At 39.5% G+C, this 16,563-nt stretch overlaps 2 protein-coding genes across 2 annotated transcripts; both read left to right on the top strand.

The window, feature by feature from the left end:
- The first annotated feature begins 1,118 nt into the window (after positions 1-1,118).
- Positions 1,119-7,121, top strand: def6c (DEF6 guanine nucleotide exchange factor c). Its single transcript, XM_030776086.1, has 12 exons — positions 1,119-1,214; positions 2,291-2,431; positions 3,047-3,229; positions 3,709-3,936; positions 4,201-4,347; positions 4,664-4,772; positions 4,883-5,070; positions 5,687-5,794; positions 5,911-6,077; positions 6,166-6,355; positions 6,624-6,705; positions 6,892-7,121. The coding sequence occupies exons 1-12, from the start codon at positions 1,119-1,121 to the stop codon at positions 7,119-7,121; spliced, it is 1,869 nt and encodes a 622-aa protein (XP_030631946.1).
- A 3,290-nt stretch (positions 7,122-10,411) lies between these two features.
- Positions 10,412-16,183, top strand: atxn10 (ataxin 10). The gene is made up of 11 exons (XM_030788378.1): positions 10,412-10,495; positions 10,799-10,990; positions 11,296-11,381; positions 11,784-11,880; positions 12,114-12,281; positions 12,521-12,601; positions 12,728-12,890; positions 13,014-13,119; positions 13,853-14,034; positions 14,460-14,523; positions 15,767-16,183. The coding sequence occupies exons 1-11, from the start codon at positions 10,449-10,451 to the stop codon at positions 15,949-15,951; spliced, it is 1,371 nt and encodes a 456-aa protein (XP_030644238.1). The 5' UTR covers positions 10,412-10,448; the 3' UTR covers positions 15,952-16,183.
- The last annotated feature ends 380 nt before the right edge of the window (positions 16,184-16,563 follow it).

The following is a 16,563-nucleotide window of genomic DNA, read 5'->3' as shown; positions in this document are numbered from 1 at the left end:
ACATTTTGAAATTAACACTATACTGAAAATGGATAAATCCTGATTAAAAAACAGCAAAGGAGACCAGGGTGAAAGTAAAAATAGTCTCTCAAAAGAAAATGTTAGGTGCTTGTTTATCAGCTTATCGAAACAGATAGTAAAATCAGGGTAACATTAAAAACTATACAGTCATGACTGATTTTAGATTCTTGTGTTGTACTGATCATAAGTGGCTCAGCACTAAAAAGACCATGTAGGAGCAAATAGTACATCATTGGTATTTCAGCAGACCTAACTTTAAGGTGGTATTTTCTCAGAAGTAAAATGGTAAACCATTAAAATTGCTTGTGGTTTACAACATGGCTTATTGTGCTATGATACAAAATTCCCTCGGCTGTTAAGCACAGCATCACTTATCTGCTAGTTGAATAGGATATAGAATGTCTCCGTAGGTGTCAGCGTGTCCAGTAGAGGGTGTTTGTCGTATTAGCGGGCTTTAAACTGAAGTTTGTCAGTCTAAACACCAGAAAGTGCCATTTCTCTACTGCTCCACTTACAGCAGCACCCTGGACCACTCCACCTTTCTCAAATACAACCTTACTACAGTCAGTGCTGTATGTAGGTCAACACGTGACGTCAATCGGCATACGACATTACAATACTCACTGAAGTGCTAATTGTTTACAAATCTACATTTTCAAAAATAATGTTTCATATTTGCTTGCCATGTAGGAAGCCAACACTCACTTTTCTGTAAACGCTGATGATATTTAAATTTGATTTACAAGCAGTTGATTGTTGTCAATATTATTATAATGGATTGGATTATAAATATTCTTGTTGTATTATTTTTAATGTCCAGCTATAGCCTAAGTCTTGTTTGACCGATCAGTACAACTATATGCACAAAAATTATTTGTAATGTCGCGATACCTGTTCTCCGTACACTTACACTTCGGTGCGCATGTGAACAGAAGAAAGTAACTTTCTTATGTTGCGAATATTTTACATTCTCTCCACCCTATTTCCTGCTTATCCTACACCGTTTGTCAGAGCGATTCGGCTGCACTGTTGAGTAGGCTATACAGTTTTTGCTCAGTCAGTCATAATAATGTAGTTTATTTTATACTGTCATTACAATGGATCTAAGAACCGAACTGTTGAAGTCCATCTGGTACGCGTTCACATCACTGGATGCAGAACACCACGGAAAAGTTTCAAAATCTCAGCTAAAGGTTAGATTCCAACTTCGTACCTAATCAGTTGCGTTATCGCAAACTTTACAGTGTGTTTTGTTTGATTTTGTGAGAACAGAAAATGTTTCACACTTCCATAAAAAGATTTTTTTCCTTTATAGTAGAATAATAGTACTGTGAATGTGTACTATTTTTTCACAGACTACCCAGTGCCCTTCATTAAGCGTTTATGATTATTTAATCGTTTAATGGCATCTTGTTTGGCATTGTTAGAGCTCTTTGGCGCAAGTTTACCTTCCTCGTTCCCGAAAGATTACTGCGCAAGCCAACTCATTTTAATGGTGAATTCATTGTCTATTAGATGGCCTTCCGCCAAAATGCGTTAGACTGCAGCTCTTTGGTCTAAGGGTTCAAATGAAAGGAATGCAGATCAGCACCAAGAAAAAATGTGGTCACACAGTATTTATCACCCATAGAAACAATGGCACTTAAAGAAAAGAAAAGAAAGAAAGAAACAAAAAAACATGTACTATGTATATATGTTTACCTATATTCATATATACAGTTACAAATTGTGTGTGTGTTTGTGTTTCTGTGTGGTGCAGTTCCCTTTAACTTTTCAGTTAAAGTGATTTCTGAGGGGTTGAGACAGTTCCCTGCTAGAGTGTAAATAGAACTGTATCTCCCTTCCCCTGAGAAATCAGCATGCCTGCTCTTCCAACCAAGGTCCATTGCATTCTCTCAAGCTGAAACATGTTCCTCTGGTTAAAAGCAAAGCAAGAACAGACAGATGTCTATACTTGTAAGGCATGAGAAAGAAGGAATTCTCTTCCTGTAAATACTAGTCCCAGAGTCACAGTAATGAGAAAACTGCCTCCATCCATCCTCTTCTATTTAGATCAGCTCTAGACAAAACAAATGCAGTAACATTACTTCCACAGACTTTGTACAAGAACGTCATCAATCCCCTGCAGGGTTGCTGTTTTCCTGCTTTTGCCATGTATTGAATGACAGTTACGGTCGTGTCATTATGATTATTTTCAATAAGGTAACACCATTTGGCCAAGGCCCATCAAACCCCAGTTTGTTTCTGTCTGTATGATTGTGTTAATCAGGTCCTGTCTCATAATCTTTACACGGCTCTGAACATCCCACATGATCCTGTTGCTTTGGAACAACACTTCCAAGATGATGACAACGGACCTGTGTCCAGCCAGGGCTATATGCCTTACCTCAACAACTACATCCTGTCAAAGGTTCTTATTCTAGCTGATAATTCTCATTAAGCTTAGTGTAGTTGCAGACTGTTCTTCTGTCCTTGTTTTGTTACAGCATATTTAATTGTCTTGAAGGATTAAGGTTATAAAGCATTTTAAAAAGCATTAGGTTGTTTCCTAACTCTTACTAACTGATGGTTATATATAAGTAAGTCATAAAATACGCTAAAAGATCGTTAAAAGATTGATGTGCGTGTAATATTGGTTTTGACACACATCACTAGGAAAAAAGAAAGGCATCTTTTAATCTTCTTGATAATAAATATACTTGCCTCCTGTCAAATTCATTTAAAAGTAAAATGTCTAAGTGGAGCACTGAGATAGGCACATATACTTGTGTTTGTGAATATGGATAACTTGTGGTTGTTAGATACTCATGGTTGCTCCCTAGTGCTGATACAAAAATGTCTCCTACGTGAAGAGAATTCTAAATATGTTGATGTATTTACACATATCCAGTATCACACAAACCTAAAATTTGGCTGTTATATAATCTTTTTTATTATACGTCCATCATTTAATCATATCTAACAAAACATTTCCCCTCTTCATTCATCAGTATGTTTATATTACCCTCTGATGTTAAACATGCAGGCCAAAGAAGGGACATTTGACAAGGAGACGTTTGATGACTTGTGCTGGATGATGACATCCAAGAAGAATTACAAGCCTAGTATAGAGCAGGGGCTGTGCTCTGAGAGAGACTGTTTCAAACTCTTCTGCCTGTTTAACCTACTCTCTGAGGACCACTACCCCCTGGTTATCATCCCAGCTGAGGTGAGGGAAGACACTTAGCTCCATGGCTGCTCTTGAAGCAGGTGACCACTGTGGCTGAAATTCTGTATGTTTTTATAGTAAGCTGTAGTCGAGAATCAGCTAAATTATTAAAGAACTGATGTAAATGTGAGTTTGTATCTCTGAAGAGCGAAGCATAAATGAGAAGTTTACAGGTAGAGGAACTGAGCCCTCCTGATGACTGGATGCATCTATTGATATTATCAACAGTTACAGAAGACATGTTGTAAATAACTTTTTGTGCAACTCAAGGTCTTAATATGTATCTGCTTAATTCAGTTCTGCTCTCTTCTCCCCACACCTCCTTTTCATGCTCATGTGGGTTTTTGAAGATTACAAACTTCATCGAGTAAATAAAGATTTCACAATTTCCATTAAGCCATTGATTTCCATTAAACATTATACTGTATGTTCAACATACCTACTGATGTTAAAGATGAGTTTATTCTTATTTGACACAGGTAAAGTACCTGCTCAAGAAAATCTCTACAGCAATGAACCAAGAGTGGAATGGAAAACTATTAGAGGACTTGTTATCCAAGAAGACCAGTTTTCAAGGGGGCATGTCAGTGTGGGATTTCCTGGAGTATGTGAATGCTGGGCAACTCATGCAGACAGACAACCGGGAGGTTTTCAGTCTGGCCCTGGACGATGTTTTCAGGGAGATGTATCATAATGTGCTTAAAAAGGTGACTGAGCCCATCTGTCATTACTAACAATGAGAGTCCTCAAATCAGTGAACCCAAGGGTAAAAATAATGATCACAATTTAACATGAACACAATTGATCTGTTTCAGCTGAGAAACAGAATGATGCTTTGCATGAATAATCTTAATATGCTTGTGGTAATGATAAACCTTCAGGACACTTCAAGAAATTTGGAAATTGTAATTTATATTTGTACTGATGGTGAGAAAAATCTTACTGAGTCTCTCTCTGACTCTATCTCTCAGGGGTACATGTTGAAAAAAGGGCATGTGCGGAGGAACTGGCAGGAGCGTTGGTTTGTGCTGAAGCCTAGCAGCATGGCCTACTACGTCAATGAGGACCTGAAGGAAAAGAAAGGGGAGATCCAGCTGGATAAGACCTGTGTAGTGGAGGTGGGCATTTGTAGAACTGAGCAGAACCAAGACAAGGGAATCATACGTATATTATAGGTACACTAAACAGATAGTAATCAGATGCATTGAAGCATAATGTAAGTCGAAGGGTGGGCAACCCCTTCACTACCTAATCTACCCATATCAAACAGCGATTCGTCTGGATCCTATGAATAACAAATAAGCGTGCTGGATCCGGGCTGCTACACATCTCTACAGACGCGTGTAGGAGTTGGATTGTTTAATTCAACCTCAATTATAGTCACGCTAATATTTTGTAGAATGAATTCTCTTTCTCTTGCTCCATTTTTCTCAGACCCTCCCAGATAAAGAGGGCAAGCGGTACCTGTTTTGTGTAAAGACCCCTGGCAGGACCTATGAGATGAATGCCTCAGACCAGAAGATGAGGTTAGAGTGGATACAAGGTGAGAACATTCTAGTGGTGCACCAGGGCTTTGTCAGAGTGCAGAGGCGGCTCATGTCATCTGGTCAAAGCACTTGTGTTAGGTGGAGACATCCTCTGCTTGCTTTGCAGCTGTGCAGACGGCTATCAGGTTGACTGCGGAAGGGAAGAGCTCTCTGCACCAGGAGTTGAAGCTGCAAAGACGTGAGCAGAGAGAGATCTGCATGAGTGATCTGACCAGCCAGCAAGAGGACACTAGTCAGTTTCAGCTGCAGGAGGAGAGAGGGAAACCAGGGGTGGACATAGACACCATCATCCAGGTGAGGACAGAGGAGAGAGCTAGAGAAAGAGGCTAAATGTGGGGACAATACCCTCAAATTACTGGTGTAAAATGATAATCTATCACATTAAAGTATTATTTGTATTATTAAATCAGAATTTTAATAAGCATTAGAGAAGTATTTGTGATAAAAATTGGATCAAAAATGTTTAAAATAGTACAGTTCTTAAAATCATACAACTTGTGTTAGATTTATGTTAGACTTATGTTAGATTCCACTGAATACTTCCACTGCAAACAGTTGGTGTGTTTATAAACAACAAAGTTGTCTCAAGGTGGAATGTTATCACACTTTGTTTTACCTCTAGCTATGCAGGAGTCAGTTTGCCTGCTACAGTAAAGTGAGAAACTGCATCAGAGAGGCAAAGCTGTTATTTAGTTATTTGGGTGGGTGGTGGTATTTCCTCAGGGCTGTGTACCTCTGCAAGGACACGTGTCTTGTTATCTTATGATCTAAGCTTTCTCCCTCACTGTTTCTTTTCTCTCTCTCTCTCTCTCTCTCTCTCTCTCTCTCTCTCTCTCTCTCTCTCTCTCTCTCTCTCTCTCTCTCTCTGTCTCTGTCTTTCTCCCTCTGTGTGTCTGTGTGTATTTCACAGAACCATAAGGAGATGGAGATACAACGCAAAGAAAGGGAGGAGCAAGATAAACAACAGCAGAAGGAACTGTGCAGAGAACTGGAAAGGCAACTGGAGGATTCTAAAAAGGTTTGATATGTATGTGTGTGTGTGTGTGTGTGTAAACAAGTAATGCTTTTACACTTTTACATGAATACATCACACAATCAATTCAGTTCCTTAATATGATGCTTTTGTTTGTCCAGGCGGAGGAGAGGATGGTGGCTGACATGGCTATGTTGGAGAGGAAGGTTGAGCAACAAAAACAGACAATTCAAGACCTTGTACTTACCAAGCAGAAACTGGAAGAAGCCCTGAAGAATGAAACCCAAGCCCACTTAGAAGAGAAGAAAGAACGCCAAAAATTAGAGAGGTCTCACAAACACACACACACTATTTATCTACATCCTCAGTTTTTTCACTTTTGTTCACTGCTTTCATGGTGTGAGTGTCTCTCTCAGGCAGCTAGCTGAGGAGCGGAGGAAATTGGCTGAATTACTACAGAAGCTTCCTACAGAGAACAATCGACAGGAGACACCTCAGCTCACAGAGGAAGACAGCAGCGTCAGTTCTACCTCATGTGTCCCTCAGCCAGCCGAGCATCCTCAGACGCTTACTGGAACAGAAAACACCAGTCAGGTTAATTTGCAAGTAAGAGCACAGCAGATACGGAAGATGTTTTATATTTTATATTTATTCATTTCGTTGATGCCCTTATTCAGAAGTTTCAGTTATTGCTTTTATGTTTCAAGTCATTTTCCTCAGGATCAGCCCACCTGTTACTGGATTGCATGCCACTAATGTCCCACAACAATATACTTTTTTCCTTATATAACCTGAATAATTTTTAATCTCTGTCTCTCTCTGTCTCTGTCTCTGTCTCTCTGTCTCCATCTCTCTCTCTTTGTTCCTCTGTCAGGAAAGTCTTTATGATTACAGTCAGCAGACAAAGCATTGGAATATTCAGCTGAATCGCCTCTTGAAGCCCATCACACCAGGAGGTAGCATACATGCAAACACACACTCAGAAACACAGTCAACCTCTTTGCCAACCACTCATGCAGTTAGCCTCATCTTACTGAGTATTAGTCGCTTATTATAGCTATACCATGATACGGTTATATTGCACTTTCCAATATATAGGATTGCTCTGAAATGGTCTCTTGTTTACTGTTGCCTGTGTGCAGACAAAGTGCCTCGGGTAAAGCCCAGCTGCCCCAAACAGGGCCAAGCCCTCGTCAGCTCAGAGTTCATTACCAAATACCAATCAGCTATTGATCAGGAAACACCACAACCCTTCAACCAACCATCGAACACGGAAGAGGAGGCTTCCCCAGTTCAGTCAGATCAAGCCAGAACATCTGTGGATAAGTCAAATATGAACAGCAATGGACAAGGGGATGCTCTAACTGAATGACAACTTAACATAATGAAATAACTTGAGATTTGGATCTATGATCTTGGCTGTTAGATTTACTTGCTGTAAGCTACTGTTTGAACTGAAAATTGTTAGAAATGAAAAATACTATATTTTAGTCCCTAATAGAGTACACTAATCGACATCTAAGAATTATTTATTTAACAAATCATTTCTTTAATGTGCTAATTAATGTGCTTTGTGATATCAGCTTAGTTTGACTCTGTGAGGTGTCATTAGTTCAGGTAACATAAAGCAGTCAAAGAATGCCTGTTCACTTTGCAAGTTCTGATTAGATAATTCCAGCATTTATATGTGACTTACTGTCACTGCTGTAGAAGTGCTCCTGCTGGGTAATGGTGATGCACTGTGAAAACATGAGAGGAATTCAGCTTGATGTTTGGACAGGGCTATGTAGTTTGAAGTTTGACGTGTTTGTTTTGACATGAGTTGTTTTCCAGGAACTCTTATGCTAACATTTTAGGTAAACAATCTAATGTATATATTTTTGTGAGAACTGTCTGATCATACAAATGGGGATCTACTCAAACTTTAAAAATGCATGTTTGTTCCTTAATTTGACAATGACTATGTCAGACAAAATAGGTCTTTACCATTTATGTTATTATCTTATATTGTTTTATGTTTTCGTGACAGATTTTCCAGGAGTATGTGACATGCTGTTGTACTGTTTCTTCTCAGTGTACCTTATGAAACCTTATGAAAAAGTTCACTGAAATAAAAACATTTTCAATGGTTTGTAGAACAAAACCCTTTTAACCGAACCTGGGCATCTCTACAGTGTAGCCATTATCAGTCATTGGCCAGTGTTTCTGTATTAATACTGACCTATTCAAATAAACAAGAGAATAACTACCTTCCTAGATGAGTGTAGGCCTTTCATGCTGGGAATAGCTTCCAGTTTTGTGAATGTATGTTCTCATATGACGTGAAACCTGAAAATGAGGCTGTGTCAGCCTCTGTGGGTTGTTGTATACTTGCAGGCATTTCCAAGAATTACATGAAGTACATTCTTTGAGGTTTTTATCAGGGTAAACTTAGTGTTCTCTAAGCCCAGTCTAATCAGTCTTTTACTGTAACTGGGACTGTTTCTTTGTTAAGCAGTAAAAAAAGAACATAAACTTAGTACCTATCTATGGCTTTCTGGAGTCCGGCCAGTGGTGGGGCTTAGTTTGTGGCTGGGAATCATCACCATTCAGAGGACAAACAGTGATCCTCTCTGTTGGTTTTGGGTGCTAATCAATAGGCTAACTGTAAGTCATTTTAAAAGAAGGAGCTATGTTTTTTTCCTGAGCTGAAATTACTCCCAATCATCTTTTCCCATGATGGTCTGGAACATTCCTACCTGCAATCCTAATTACCTGAAATGGAGCATTTTACTGTGGGATAAATCTATAACTTTTTTTGTTAACGTTATTCTTTTCAGTCCAAACAAAACTATAAAATCCTAGAGAACAAAGTGCACTGTAACCCTTTAAGCATTTTGAAACCATTAACTTTAATTCTCAAGGTCACAAGTTCTTTAGTTCTCAACTAAAATAACAAAAATTAAAAATTGCAGCCGTAATGACAATGCTGAGCAGCAGACTTGACCACAGGGAGGGTCTTCCATGCTCACCTCCTCAGGCCTCACAATTAATTCATTAATGAAATTGTTCTCACTTATTGGTCTAAAGACCTGAATATCAGGTATTAAACTGTATTCTGAAATGTTTTCATATCGTGTCACAGAACAATGGGAGCATGCAAATGCCTCTAGCTTCAATCGATTAGGTGGGTCTGGTTTCTGACTCTAATATGAATTAGCTAGTTCCTCTCTTGTAAGCTTAGATGTTAAATGAGGTCAGGAGATTATTATTATTATTATTATTATTATTATTATTATTATTATTATTATTATTATCGGCTCATTCAAAAGCTTCCCACTGATGTGGCTTGGGCTGTGGACATTTTAAACATGGTTATTCTCCTGTACACTCTCAGAGAGATATCTCAGCCTGTAGGTAGGTGGCGCCCCTGTACAATTAATACTGTCAATATCATCGTCACGTGTTGACAGCTGTCAGGGTCAGTGACATAACTAAATGTCATTCTCTCTTATGAACTTCTGTAGAAGAATGGGACTCTTTAAAATATAATTTACCAATGACTTTTCCATTTTAAAATTTTGAATGGACAAAGGAGAACCATACACCCCTGGAGTGCAGAGAACATTTCAGCCACTGAGTAAATTATTTCAGTGTTACCTCTCATATGATCACAGAATTCAGTATTCCGTTTTGTTTTGTGACATTTCTCCCACCATTAGCCCTGGGCCCATCCTTAGCCTGAGGGTATCTGTCGATACAATGTGACCATCTGTAATTATACTCTTCAGCCTTAACCACCATCCACAAGGGTGTTTCTCTGGCCAGAGAAAATACAACATGGACCACAGACTGGGGAGCAAAGGGCCAAAAATACTCATGAAAATTCAGCAGTGAACTTTGCCTTTGTTGCTGCAGCAATAACACTTGTCCCTTAAGTTTGGTGTTAGGAAAGGTATGCATGAGATGAGTTCCTTTGAAGTGCTGAGCTCTTTTCCACATGAATATCAGATATGATGAAAACAGAGTAGATTACCTCAATAGAGCAAAGACATTTATATAATGGGATTTCCCCCCCAGGAATCTGAACATTGTACATAATTCTGTCAGATTTCACATTATGTCATAAGTTTGACACACAGCTTGCTCCTGAAGCAGCTTGTGTGGGAACATATTACTCCACAGTGATTGGAAATTTGTTTCATCTGGTATGCTCCTGTAATAGCAGCAAAAACCAAAAAAGTGTGAATACGTAAAGGAAGAATGGAATAGTTTGGTCCAGAGAAGATGACACCAGCATCGCACTGATCACAAATCATCATTATCATCATCATCATCATCATCACATCAAATCATTCTTTCTGCAATATTTATAGATGGTGTCGCAAGAAATTTGTAGATCATTTTTGGCGTATTTTTGAACCTGCAACTGGAAAAGTTTATGGCTACATTCAAGGGTTAAAGCTCCTGTTTCTGTTTCAGCTAAAGTTGTTCTGGCGATCTTTGAAATCTATAAAGTGGAAGTGGCACCTTATTTACACACATTATTTACTTTATTGCAGAGATTACAGTATTTGTGTGTCGGCTGTCTCGACTATTATTTTGAAATTTTGCGCTGCTATGGTCTGTTGTGATCATGGCTGTTGTAAATGGCAGCATGCTGAAGTTTGAGAGGATGTTCAGTGAGATATACACAAATGAGTTCACTCAGGAGCATTTAATGTCTCTACAAAGTTGGACGAAGGCTTTGCGAGATGGGGAGTTCAGGTGCATTTTCACGTTTTCGTTGCAAATACAAAGAGCTACGTAAACTATCCCCTGACTTTAGTCACATGCCGGTATCCACACGATAGCTAGCTTGAATGCTATTGTAGCTAGCACAGACTGCTCTCTGCAGTTACATTAGCTCGATGTCTCATATCATACATTTCAGTTTTCTTACGGTCATTTATATTGCCAATTTATATTTGTATTCTCACGCTGTACCAGTAATCAGCTTGGTCCTGTTCACTTCTTGACAGCTTGTTACGTGGAACACAACACAAAACTAAATCGCTACTTTTATTACAGAGCCAGAGTCGAAGAAGACATCCTGAAAAGCTTGTTTATGGTGCTGTCAAAACTGCATGAAGAGATAAGGGTTTGGTCAAAGAGAGGGCAATCTGCAGAGTCAGTTTCACTAGGCCTTCAGTTAACAGCAGAGTGCTTTAGAAGTCAAAGGAATGCCTGTGTTCAGTGCACTCGCAACCAGTGCATTCTTAGGTATGTCTTTGCTTTCTTTCTATTTGGTGTAGACTATATTGATCTTAACACGACAAACTTGGTAAGAGCACATTCACGTTTTCTCTACTCCAGTCCTGGGAACAACATGACTGCGCATCTTTGGTCCAGTAGACCGCCTTTTGAGCGCCTGAATTGAACAATATACTTGATAGAGTATACAGCACATTCATTCTAGTGATTCTTTATGAAACTTCCATTTCAAATGCTGTGAATGTAAGGATTTTAATAATATTCTGAATTTGTAGAAATGAAAGATAAAGCAAAAACTCTCTCTGCTTCCACAGAGATATTGGTTTTATCAGAGTGTCTGTAGAGATTCTCAGTGAGCTAATCAAGTTTATTCCATGGACCTCTCAGAGCCCTGTGGACAGTAAGTCATTCTGGGAAGCTACACATGTTTTACAAAAATTCATACTTGTGTTCTGAACGAAACAGCTCTTATTGAAACACTTGTCTCAGGTATGAAGTGCTGTTGGAATTGCATGTGCATTATGTAGCCTTCGTGAAAGGATGAGAATTTTACTTTATCTGAGAATAGATTAATCAGATTTTATGAGATCAGATTAATCCTGAGTTTATCATAACATGAAAACTGGTGATGCTCTATTCATGCAGTTTTAAATACAACATTGGCCTAACAGGGGATGTCATTTAACATTATGTATTAATGTATAAATAAATTTGATTTTTTTCTTTTTTCCACTGTGTACCAGATAAGTCCTCCTCTCACTCCAGTGTAAGTCATACTCTTGTCTTCTGTTTCTCTGTACAGCACTAAGATGTGGAATTCAGTTCCTGGGTAACGTTGCGGTCGGAAACCAGCTCTGTAAAGATGACATCTGGCAACACAGTTTTCCACTCTTATTTTTGTGAGTACACTTTAAAGTGAACTTGATAGACTGAATTTTCTTACACTATGTATTTTCAAAGCATTCATGTTACTAAAAGTGTTTAGAAAGGTGGTCATGTTAATTAAAATGTGAAGACCAGGAAAGAGTCCCTATATCAGAACGTCTATAGTGACACTGAAAAAGAAGATTGACAATGGTTTAGGACTATTTACCAAAACCAAAACAAAACAGTAAGAAAAATCTTTCCACAGGGATCTCTTGGGCCTCTCTGATGAGAAGGCTGTTGCATATGCCTGCATGGTTCTCCACACTTGTCTAGATGAGCACAAAACAGAGCAACTAGCCAAAGATGAGCAGCACTTAAAGGTGGCTCTTAAAGTCATGGACTTGTGTAAGACTCTGCCAGAGGTGGACTGGACGTAAGTGTGCTTTTGAGAAGTTATGTTATTCATTCTTTTAGAGTTTATGTATAATTCATCAGGTTACGGTGCAGTTAATTGAGTTTTTGAGGAATTAATAGGGCCATAATTGCATTACATTTGAATAGCCTCCATTTTTGTTTGCAGTTACAGTGCTCTATTGTGTGATTATGCCACACCAATCACTTGTATAAATTACTCATCCTTCATCTGTGAACATGAAAGCCTGTGTCTTATAGGGTTTTGATTGCCACACAACACTTCTTTAAATCACCAGAGCTCATTGAAAAGATGTACAGTGAAATGAGGGATCCAGAAAGGTAATAACATATTGAAAAACATCTTGATTTGAATTAAAGGAATAAAAATCCAAATCATCTCCATTATGGGTTTATAATGATGTTCTGTAAATAATAATTTTTGACATTTTCTTATCTGTACCCAAGGGTGACTTTATTGGAACTGATCTCTGCCCAGCTTGGTGAGGGTAAAGAGGACACAGATGAGTGTTTGTTTCCCATCAGTGGAGCACAGTTTCTGGCCTCTTGTTTCCAGCAGCAGTGTAAGGCAATACTGTCACTTGCCTCTGGATCTTCGTCAGATGAGGAGGTAACCACTGCAGTACTCTTAATGCTCCCATGTTGTGTGTATTGGATGATTTATCCCCTGTGTTACAGCAGAAACCTTTTAACAGACAGTGTCTGTTTTGTTTTTGTTGTCTTCGTGAAGAAGGTCCTTGTTGTGGTGAGGCTTTTGGATATCCTCTGTGAGATGACCTCTGATCAAAGAAAGTATATGGTTCTGCAAGGTCATCCAGACCTTCTTAAAACAACTGTTGGTAAATATTCTGTAAATCACTACATTTCCGGGGTTTCACATAATGTATGTGCCTGGAGGTCTTTAAAGATGTTATTTTTGACATTTCTATGAATTTAAAACGTGCATGTGATTTCTGAGGACACTTTACTGAATGATGCAGTCTACTCCGTGATTAGCCAGTAACTGAGAATCTGTTCTTTGATACTTTCGCGTCATCTGGATTTTACAGTTGAGTCGGCGACGCTTGGTGCGGTATGGAAGAAGTCCCATCTCTCAGCATGCTCACCCCCACAGTAAAATTACCTGGGGAAATTCCATTAGCCCACATACTGTATGCTGCAGATGCTCTAGTATTAGCGTGATGCAGTAAAGAGCCCACTCTTAGCCCCTATATAGTGTTTTCTTCCACAGCGATTTTAAACACAAATAAATCAGTCATTAACAAGAGAAGCAGAAGGAAACTGACACCACCAGCAGGGCATGGTGTGCTACTTGGAGACGCCAGCTACATTCTTCAGAGCCACTTCTGTCATCCCCTGTCATGTTTTAGACAAGGAGACCTTTGAGCGGCCCGGGGATTGATCTGTCTGAGCTTTAGGTTTGAATGGTCTATTTAGAGAAGTTAGGAATCATTTCCATTTGTTTGCTAATCTGTTCTTCCTCTCTGTCACTTTTTCTCTAATGTGTTTCACCTGACATGTTTGTGTTGTCTTGCTTTGCCGTTTTACTAACTCTCCTCTCCGTGTTATAAGAGCTCTTAAAGGAGGTCCACTTTCTGGGAAAAGAGAGCAAGAATGCGTTCACTGTTGCTCAGGATTTCTCCAGCGTTGGTCCAGGGGGCGCCACCTCCTCTCATGCTCCCGTCAGCTTCAAAGCCCATCTCATTCGACTGATAGGCAACCTCTGTCATTGTCACAGGGAAAATCAGAATAAGGTATGTGCAGAATTTGTAGCATAAGCTCATATAGCTTATTTGTGTTAGATTTAATCATTATTTACCATTGGTGCAGCATGTTTCTTCAGGGTTTAAGTTGTGTGCTCTGTGTTGCTAAGCACTTTCTCCATTCTAAGACTTTTCTTCTCTCACCATTGTTTTTGCTGAGCCATGCTGCGTGTGTAGCGTGGTAGATCGTTAGCTATTTGATTTGACAGCAACAAACAAACTTTGTCTGATGGCTGCCAGAAAATATATAAACACAAACATCTTTTATCTTTGGAATGTTATCTGTTTTACCTTCTAAAGCCTTAATCAGATACTTTGGTGCCTCTCTGACGGAAGCTGTCTTTTTAAATAGATAATTTATCTTAAGATATGTAATAGATGGTTGGCTAACACCTTTGTTTCCTTCTGTCTTCCAGGTCAGAGACCTTGATGGGATTGCCCTGATCCTTGACAACTGTAACATTGATAGCAACAATCCCTGTATCCTTCACTGCCACACATGACTCCTTGCTGTACTTCATGTGTCATTGTTCTCAGGAGCTAATGGCTCTCTGATTTAACAGGATCAGATAGACAAATGCTGTTCATTAGCGTGGAAATAGCCTTCTGACCTCTAGAAATTAGTAGCACTTATGGGAAAGTTTACAACACTGTATGTAGTCAGCTAAGCGAACACATTTTGAGGGGTGATCCCAGTTTATCAGGGATCTTACCTTATCTGCTTCAGCCTGCCATGGTTACCATGGTCAGTACAGTCAGCTAGAAAATTCTCCTCCTTTTTACAGCCTTGTCCGAACTTCTGTTCTGTGCTTTCTAGTAAAGTAACCAAACTATATTTTAGATCTTCACTACATACAAATTAGATTTAATTTAGTATATTTTAACAGAGTACCAGCAGTCTTTTCCATTCAAAGTGAGCACATTTAAGATTGCCAGTCCATAGCATCATCCTTACCCAGCCATACATCTGTCATGTGGTTATAGTCGTTTTTGAATCTGAATATGTCATCTTTTTGAAGGATGATCTGATAATGACTGTAGTTTATTGTGACTCACAGCTCAATGGGGTAAAAATACAATGCAGCGAAATGTGTTTGTCATGTTGCATCAGTCGGATCTAACAGCAGTACTACAGAGTCATTTTTGTTACTGTTGGCACAACCGCTGCACTCTGAAGAGCACTGCCGGGTTTGTGTTAGAGTGCTGAGGGCACAGTGCCAACTTGTCTTTTCACTGAGGGATGATCCATTAATCTGAGCTTGTGTCCTCTTGGAAACAGGCTTCCTGCTCCGTTCAGGAAGTTGTCATCCTTGGTTATTGTTAAGCATGGTGGTCTGGGTCACATGTGTTGGCCAAGGCAATGTTGACAACACTAATAGAGAATAGAGTGTGAAAGGGTGCAGCTAAGAGACAGACCATTGTTAGTATCATACAGTGTACAAATGAGAGTGAATCCCAGTTCTTGACAGATTATTTTTCTTTCTAGAGCCTGGATTGTTTTGCAGTTTCACAGCTGTTTGTTTCAGTACCTCCTCGCATGATTCAGTATGTCACCTAATCAGAATTACTGCAGGTGTGCAGTGAGTCAGAGAACTGCGTAAGTCCTAATATGGTTAGATGTGGGTTAGGTTGTAACATATCTTCTTAGATCTTAATAAAACTGGGGGGAAGGGCAGGGGCAGTGACTGTGTGTTAACTTGTCTCTCCTTAACCTGTGCCACAGTTATAAGCCAATGGGCAGTATTTGCCATCCGGAACATTCTGGAGCAAAACCCAGACAACCAGTTAATTGTTCAAGGCCTTAAGAGGCAAGGTGTGGCAGATGACTCAGTGCTGAGAGAAATGGGCTTTCGCGTGGAGGAGAGAGACGGCAGCCTGCTCCTCAAACCCATAAAAAAGGATCCATGATCACCGAAGAGACGAGATCATCCAGACTGCAATCAACAAGTGTCCCCATCAGCTTTCCAAATTACACTCTGCAACTGGCTTAAGTCACTTGCAGAGTTAGTTAGGCACAGGAACCTTAAAGGAGCCCTGTTAATATCCAGTCATTGTCAAGGAGCTGAGAGAGGATCTGTGCTTTTGTGTGGAGAGTGCCAAAGGAAATGAGAGGGACTTTTTATGAGAGAGCTCATGCTGATGTCTGCGGCGTATTTTGTATTCCTTCATTCTCCCTGTTTGATGTTCCAGTTTTGTGAAACAAGGAAGTCCGTGTCTTTCTAGCTTTTCACCTTCCAACAAGACTGCGGTTAGCAGCTGGGGACGAGAGTTAATCCTTTATCCATTCACTTTACAGACACCTAGTACCTCCTGAGCTGTTGACACAAGGGCCAGCTCCCAATAGCTGTTTCTGTTTCATGAAGAGCCCAGTTGAGCTTGTGCGTTATGATCTTTATTCATTCCTGCCCTTTCTCAAGAGCGAATAAATGAATGAATATCATGACATTCAGTGCAGACTAAGTTCAGTTGATTTGTGCTGTAGAATATTTGATCAAAAAGCTCACTTTTCTAGCAGTACAG

This window comes from Chanos chanos, chromosome 1 (genome assembly GCF_902362185.1).
Source record: "Chanos chanos chromosome 1, fChaCha1.1, whole genome shotgun sequence".
Taxonomy (NCBI): Eukaryota; Metazoa; Chordata; class Actinopteri; order Gonorynchiformes; family Chanidae; genus Chanos; species Chanos chanos.
The sequence above is the reverse complement of the archived record's forward strand: the minus strand, read 5'-3'. Positions and strand labels throughout refer to the sequence as shown.